Genomic DNA, 7,492 nt, shown 5'->3' with positions numbered 1-7,492 from the left:
GGTCTGCGTTGCGTACAGCTGTAATGGACATGTATCTTACGATACATATGCATAGAATTATAACATCATAAGTTTTTACAAGTTTTACTCTTTAAATTTTTTTGAAATTGAGCACGTCTTGGAAAAGAGAGTCACTCAATTTTCAATCTTTAAAAGTGGGACTTTACTCTTTAGAGTGAAAATTTATTTAGAGTGAATTTTCATTCTAAAGTTTTAAAAAGTACGAGAACAGGTTACAAGCCTTACGAATAATATTCTGCTTAGAATTGATCCATGTACTTTTGTTAACCATCCATTTTTTTCATTTATTTTCTTTCTGATACATGTTGCATTAGTTCCATGTTGAGAGAGAGAGAAAGAGAGAGAGAGATGCATAAAATATATTTGCTTTTTTGAAAATTAATACTGTTTTAAATATTAATACAATTTTAAAATACTATTTTAATTAACACTTGTCTTAAAATTAATACTGTCCTTCTCCAATACAGGCATTTTGCTAAGGCACAGCTCCTATTGTGTTAACTGTTAAATGTGCAAAAATGATCTTTAATTTCGATAGCTGTATTACTATAACGATTTCCACATTGCTGTGACATACTATTCAGATTTGATTGTATTGATTGGAAGTCTCACATGGTTCTGATGGTATACTCGTATACCAGTGCTCGCAAGGATTTGCACATTTCGGGCCGATTCCAGCGCTCCACCCCCATCACCGCTCGAGGCTCGGCGACCGGGCCGCTGAGCGCTCACATGACGCTCTGACTCAGGAGCATCTCTATACCAGAAATATACTGGGAGCGCACCTTCCGCCAAATTATTATTGAAACATGTTTTTTATTAAATAATTTATCTATTAACATGAAATTTTCTATTGTTAATTTATTCGTCGAATGAGCGTTCGGCGGCCCGGCCTAGCCTCGAGCGGTGGTGGAGGTCGCGCGCCGGAATCGGTCAGAAACGTACAAATCCTTGCGAGCACTGGTATATACCACTATATTTTTTTTCAATAAAAAGTTATATAAAACACAGCATGCGCGTACGTGATTAATTCAACTTTTTCCACTGCGAAAGTGAAATAACATTTAAGAGAATGTGAAATATATTTACCATGATGCCAAATCCATTTTCTGACATTCTACATGCTCTACTAAGTCTGTAGTTGAAAATCTTTTTTTCTACCGTAAGATTGCGTCCATATATTGTTTCATTATGTTTGTTTTAAAAGCATCATCTGCCACAATCACAAACGGTATATCGTACTAAGGCAAAGGAATTGATGGAGGCGAATTTAGTGCTCCAGAATTTAATGCTGCAGCCAAAGGATTTTCCTGAAATACTGATGCATCGTGCATGCGACCATTTCTTCCTATGTCCACAAATAAAAAAATATAGTCAGCACTTACAAGCCTAAAAAGAACGAGACAGTCTGTTCCTTTGTAATTTCTATATATAGAACTGTCCTTTCTTGGCGGTCGGAAATTAATATGCTTTCCATCCAAAGCACCTATGCAATACGGAAATTGACACAAAAGATTATATTTCTCTGCTATAGTTTGTCATTCCATTGGAATTGATGGACAATTGTGATAACTTTATTTCCTAAAACTTCAATAATAGCTTTTAATGTCTCAGGAATTAACTTCGATAATGTATTGGGAGCAATTCGTACTGAATATGCTAAATTTTGAAATGAATTGCCTGTAGTTAGATATCGCAATATAATGCATAATCTATTTCGAGGAGAGATAGCTTCTCTCATCACAGTATCTTGCTTTTCGATTAGAGGCATACGAGGTGTGGCTATTAAATAACGAGACTGACGCTGTAAAACATTTTATTTTGATTTCATACATATTTACTTATTATCACCTTCAATATGGTATATACCCCTCCTCTATCCCTACAACGCTCCATGCGAATCTTCCATTGTTTGAAACAGTGCTGGGAAGTCTTCTTCTGTCAGTTCCTTCAGGATGCGTGCCGCTTTCTCTTTCACAGCTTCAACCGACTCAAATCTTGTTCCTTTTAATGCAGATTTCACCTTAGGAAACAGATAGAAGTCGCATGATCCGGCGAATAAGGCGGATGGTCTAACACTGGGATGCTGTACTTGGCTAGAAACCTCTTGACAGACAATGCGGAATGAGACGGCGCATTGTCTTGGTGGAGAACCCATGACTTGTCTTTCCACAATTCGGGTCGTTTTTTCCTTATTTTTTCACGGAATTCAGCAAGAACGTGAAGGTAGTAATGTTGATTAATAGTTTGACCGATTGTTTTTCGATATTGTCATCCGTTTTTCACGTGGAAGGGCGACCCGGGCGTGAATCATCTTCACCGTCTTTTCGGCCATCTTGAAAACGCTTAAACCACTCAAAAACACGATAAACATTCATGGCCACTTGTTTCAATAAATTATAAGTTTCAGTAGCGGTTTTTCCAAGTTTCACGTGAAATTTCACAACAATTCGTTGCTCTATTGTTACACTTACCATTTTTCCGGCGAAACAAAAAAACAACTCTAATGCGAACGAAGGCTACGGCTATACGGATTTGTGTACAGAAGCGAGAGGTACTGCATTCGAAAGAGAAGGCTTCACGCTAAACAGTTGTCGGTCGCTGGCGTTTGGCGCATGCGTACTTCTTCTATAGCAGCGTCAGTCTCGTTATTTAATAGCCACACCTTGTATTGTGACAGAAGTAATTTACTCGATAGCTTTTGACGAGTAACTGACGAATTTATAGGAGAAAGTCAGAAATGTAAACAAACAAAAAAAGTTTTCATCTGAAAACGGAATTATTGTTTTCGTGCACGATTTCAGCGACGATAATACTTCAGAAGCAGTGTAGGAATGAAACAACTATGTTTTATCTTTTTTGCAATTTTCTCCAAAACGCGTAATTTGAGAGAATGAATATGTAATATATAAAGTCACACAGAATTATTTCAACGCTAAAGATACAGTTTAACCGTTTAGGGTTTTTAATTCCGATTCGTTGTGTAGTTGCATTATGGTCTTATAAGACACTTTGTATATTTTTTTAATATTCTTTTTTACACTATATACGTGTATGTTATACATCTATATTGTCTAATTCATTGAATTCTTAAATTTGCATACATAGATTTTTTCACAATTATACTAAATATTTTTTAATTATATTTTTAATGAACCAATCAGCCGTAAATTGTAAGTGATCACCAGGTAGCGAAACAAAACAGATTTTACCGGCGTTTTCCATTGCACGTAATCCGAGCCAGTCCTATGAAAATGACGAATCGATAATATATGCATTGAGCGACTATATTTGTTGAAATCAATCGCGCGAGTGCATACCTGTTGGTACAGCTTACTTTGCTGCAACTTCTGCACCTCTTCCGCTTGACCAGGTTTGTAAAATCCAAACCATTCTGTCTCTACTGGTTCGACCATTGTATCATTCTCGAATTTAACGAGAACTAAAGCTCGAAGCTTTTGAAGATTATTTTTATATTCCTGTTACAGTATAATCGATATAAATAATGAAAATATTAATTCTTTAATAATATAATTTTTATTTTACTATTTTTCTGCTTCAAAATTTTAATATCGTTCTGTATCACATGCAATATCTGGATATAAAGTTACGTCAGCATTGTTATTCATAATATAAAACATGTAGTATACAGGATGTCTCAATAACTATTACCACCTGAAATATCTTCTTGTCTATAAGGTGTAGAGAACAATTTATATAACAAAAATTACACGATGTAAAGAGGGCTATCGTATGGTGTATTAATTTTTGTTCAGGTGGAGGCGCTTCGGAGATTCCAAGGTCAATTTCGTTTTTTTAAATGTAATTCTCTGATTTTTTACACAATATGATTCCTCTAATTATTCTGCATATAAAAGTATTAAGATAGAGGTATCAAAAAACCAATAGTTTGAGATATTTTATATTTTATTGTGGCACATATTGACATAAAATGTTAAATAACTTGTAAATTATTAATTTTTTTATAATCGTACTTTAATATTTTTATGAACAGAATAATGAGATGAATCAATTGTTGGAAAGAAAACACATAGTTGCTTAATATTCTTGAGGCTTGAACCTTGCAGTTCACGAAATGTTGGCATTCCAAGAATGGATCTAAACACGGAGAAAACCCGCGAAACGCAAGATTGTCACATAGTTGTTTATTTAAAAAATTATGCATACATATTTTTTTAAAGCAACTCTGTTTTCTTTCCACCAATTGATTTATCTCATTATTCTGTTCATAAAAGTATTAAGGTACGATTATCAAAAAATTAATAGATTACGAGTTATTTAACATTTTATGTCAATGTGTCACAATAAAGTATAAAATGTTTCGTAAACGGTTAGTATTTTCATATCTCTACCTTAATACTTTTATATGCAGAATAATTAGAGGAATCATACTGTGTAAAAAAATTCATATAGTTCCATTTAAAAAAAAAAACGAAATTGACCTTGAAATCTCCGAAGCGCCTCCACCTGGACAAAAATTATTATCACCATATGATATCCCTCTTTACGCCGTGTAATTTTGGTTATATAAATTTTTTGCTGCACTTTATAGATTAGAAGATATTTCAGATGGTAATAGTTATTAAGACACCCTGTATTATATAAGTCATAAATTGATTGAAATTAGAAAATATATTTTCATATTATAGTTAATGTATATGATAACACTTACTATGTTATTAATATTTTCATTATTGATTTCGGCAAGGAAAAGATTTTTCCTTTGATATTCATCTTCTTGCAAAGGATCATGCCAATAAGAAGCTTGTATCAGCGAGTTTTGTACGTACCTAAGAAAAAGTTTAAAATAATGCATAATAACAAAGAGAGTTTCCATTAATACTGCTTAATGACTTCAAAGATCATGAGAGCAAGTACCACAAGTATGCACCGAGATGAAGAATGCGACGCATGTAATTGCACAATCGAGATGAGTCTGAGCACTTTGGTATTCCGAAAACACCTTGATGCTGACCGCCTAAAGATATTAAATTCAGCATTGGTGGATTAGGACATCTTTGAGCTACTGCTCTTCTAAAATAGAGAACGGCATTGTATACAAAAAATTGATATGGATGATAAATTAATAAAAGAAACAATTTACAGAAATTGTGCCCCTTGAGAAAAACCAATGGCATTATATCCATTTTGAAGTTTTGTGTTTTGCGATATTTGTTGACACACATGCTTTATTTGCTCATTAATATTTCCAAAATAGCCGTTCTCAACATCCTATAAGAAAAGATATTACGTCTTAATTCTGTACTAAAACAAATATAAAATGGAATAATAGCGTAGAATTTCAACGCAAATAATATACAATATGATGACCAAATAGTAGCATCAGTGTTGTGCAGTACCTAGGTACAAGTACGTAGATATTTATTACTACGTTTATACGGTTCGATTTATGTCGAAGTTATAACATCGATGTTATGAAACTGGGGAATCATAGCTATTCTTCTGAAGAATGGAATGATTGTGATTGACCAGTTTCATAACATTGATCTTATACAATACAAAATCTAGCGAAAACCGATTAAAAACGAGCGAATGACTCCACCGTTTATATTGTTTTTAATTAAATTAGAAATGTTTCAAATATTGTAATTTTATGCGACTGATGAAAACTATATAAAGTTGAAACTAGTTTTGCTCAATTTTATAATTTATACTATATTAAACATTTTTTAAATCAATATAACATCTTTAAATTATTCGCTCGTCTTTGGTCGACTTTCACTAGATTTCGTATTGTATTTCAACAACGAGCACGTTATTATTGTTTATTATTATTATAACTTCGGTGTAAATTGAGCCGTATAAACATAGTCACTGTAACTAGGTAAAAATTTATATATCTAGGAACTGTACCGAGGTCACAGACTTTAATTATAATAGAAGTGCCAAAAAAAGTACCTCAGCCACAGATTTCTATTACTACACTAGACTGCTAACTCATCCCTTTAATTATTGTCAAAATATATGCATCTACATGCGTAGAATAAGTACATTTGCATACTGCACATGCTTTCTATATACTTTTGAACTAATCGCAAAAACGCTAGACCTAATCTGTTGGCCTCTCTTTTCTGTACGTGACAGTCTTATTCTGCGCATCAACTACGCGCAGACAATACATGTATATAAGGAAAAGTGAGTTAGCAGTCTAGTGTAGTAATAGAAGTCTGTGGCTGAGATATTTTTTTTTGGTACCTGTACCTATATCTAGGTACTATTTCTTGTCTACCGGTACCTATATTTAGATACATTTTAGTTTTGGATGATACTTTCCTGCACTAAGACAACTTTGTAATTGCCACAAATTTATATTACATTTTGAAATCATTCTATTTAAAAGATCAATCTCGAATTTGCACCGATATTTTTGAGCCAATTTATTACATCAAGTCAAAGTGTTATATATGTTTTGTTATTTTGATTGCGATTCCTATATCGACTTTACTTGATTTAACATTAACAACTGTTACGTAAATTGTAACTAATGATGACCTAAAAGATTAAGGTCGAAATGTTTACGATTTTTTTATGTTATTATTCTAATAAATTTATTTACATACTCAGATATTGTGTTGGCTCTTTGCAGGCATTTTTTTACATTATTAATTTATTTAATTTGTACGAGCATTTCATAATATAACATTCAATTGTATTATTTTTTAATAACAAATAAATGGATTATTTGAATAAAACTAATTAATGGCTTTATAAGTATTACTTCATTTTATTTTATATGTCAAATTTACTTGCATGGAGTATTTATGTATGTAGCGGAGATCGGGGATAATTGATAGTTTTTCTTTAGGAATTTTTTCCACGTAACTAATAAATGGAACATAAACCGTAAAGTCATTTTGCAATAGCCACGTGCTTACACTACACAAAAATTATTTTTATAATTTAATAATATGACTTTCTAGTATTAATAAAATATATAAGATCATGCACCTTGTAACAACTAACCCCATGCGGGGTCGGATGTTACAGTTACTGGGATCACTTGTTATATATCCAGATTACAAAATATTATACATTTAATTAAATGAAATAAAAGAAATACATATATATATATATATATACTTCATTAATAATTTTAAAACGATATATAGGCATGTACTCTTAACAACGTTTATGATATACCTAAACAGTTTTCTCTTTTTTGTACATACGTCACTGAAATAAAAATATAAATTTATATAAAATTACTATTTGGTTGCCGCGCGGCTATTACGCTTACAGTAGGTTATGTTGAGGTTAGATGTGACGACGAAGAAGCAGACACCTGTAACGACACACCCCGTCATTAGTCCCGGGGTATCATATTTACGTATTTCAATTATTACTTATGCAAAAAATATATGTTAAGACGTTAATATAACTGTAAGATATTCCCTACTAAAAAAATCACGTCATAAAGTTACATAACGAA

The 7,492-nt window shown here is 32.4% G+C and overlaps 1 protein-coding gene across 2 annotated transcripts in view; it reads right to left on the bottom strand.

Moving 5' to 3' along the window:
* Positions 1-3,061: 3,061 nt before the first annotated feature.
* The window catches only part of Ppt1 (Palmitoyl-protein thioesterase 1), a 12,311-nt gene continuing 7,880 nt past the window's right edge, over positions 3,062-7,492 (bottom strand). Inside the window, exons 3-7 of one of the 2 annotated variants that reach the window (XM_018445351.1) lie at positions 5,147-5,274; positions 4,921-5,076; positions 4,715-4,832; positions 3,342-3,500; positions 3,062-3,267 (exon numbers count right to left, since the gene is read on the bottom strand). In XM_018445351.1, coding sequence (XP_018300853.1) covers positions 3,142-3,267; positions 3,342-3,500; positions 4,715-4,832; positions 4,921-5,076; positions 5,147-5,274 — 687 coding nt within the window. In that variant the 3' untranslated portion in view covers positions 3,062-3,141. The remainder of the gene's footprint in view (positions 3,268-3,341; positions 3,501-4,714; positions 4,833-4,920; positions 5,077-5,146; positions 5,275-7,492) is intronic. The other variant, XM_018445360.1, reaches the window with a different exon arrangement.

The sequence above is a fragment of the Mycetomoellerius zeteki genome, unplaced genomic scaffold (genome assembly GCF_001594055.1).
Source record: "Mycetomoellerius zeteki isolate Tzet28-1 unplaced genomic scaffold, Tzet1.0 scaffold104, whole genome shotgun sequence".
Taxonomy (NCBI): Eukaryota; Metazoa; Arthropoda; class Insecta; order Hymenoptera; family Formicidae; genus Mycetomoellerius; species Mycetomoellerius zeteki.
This window is presented reverse-complemented; position numbering and strand designations above follow the sequence as displayed.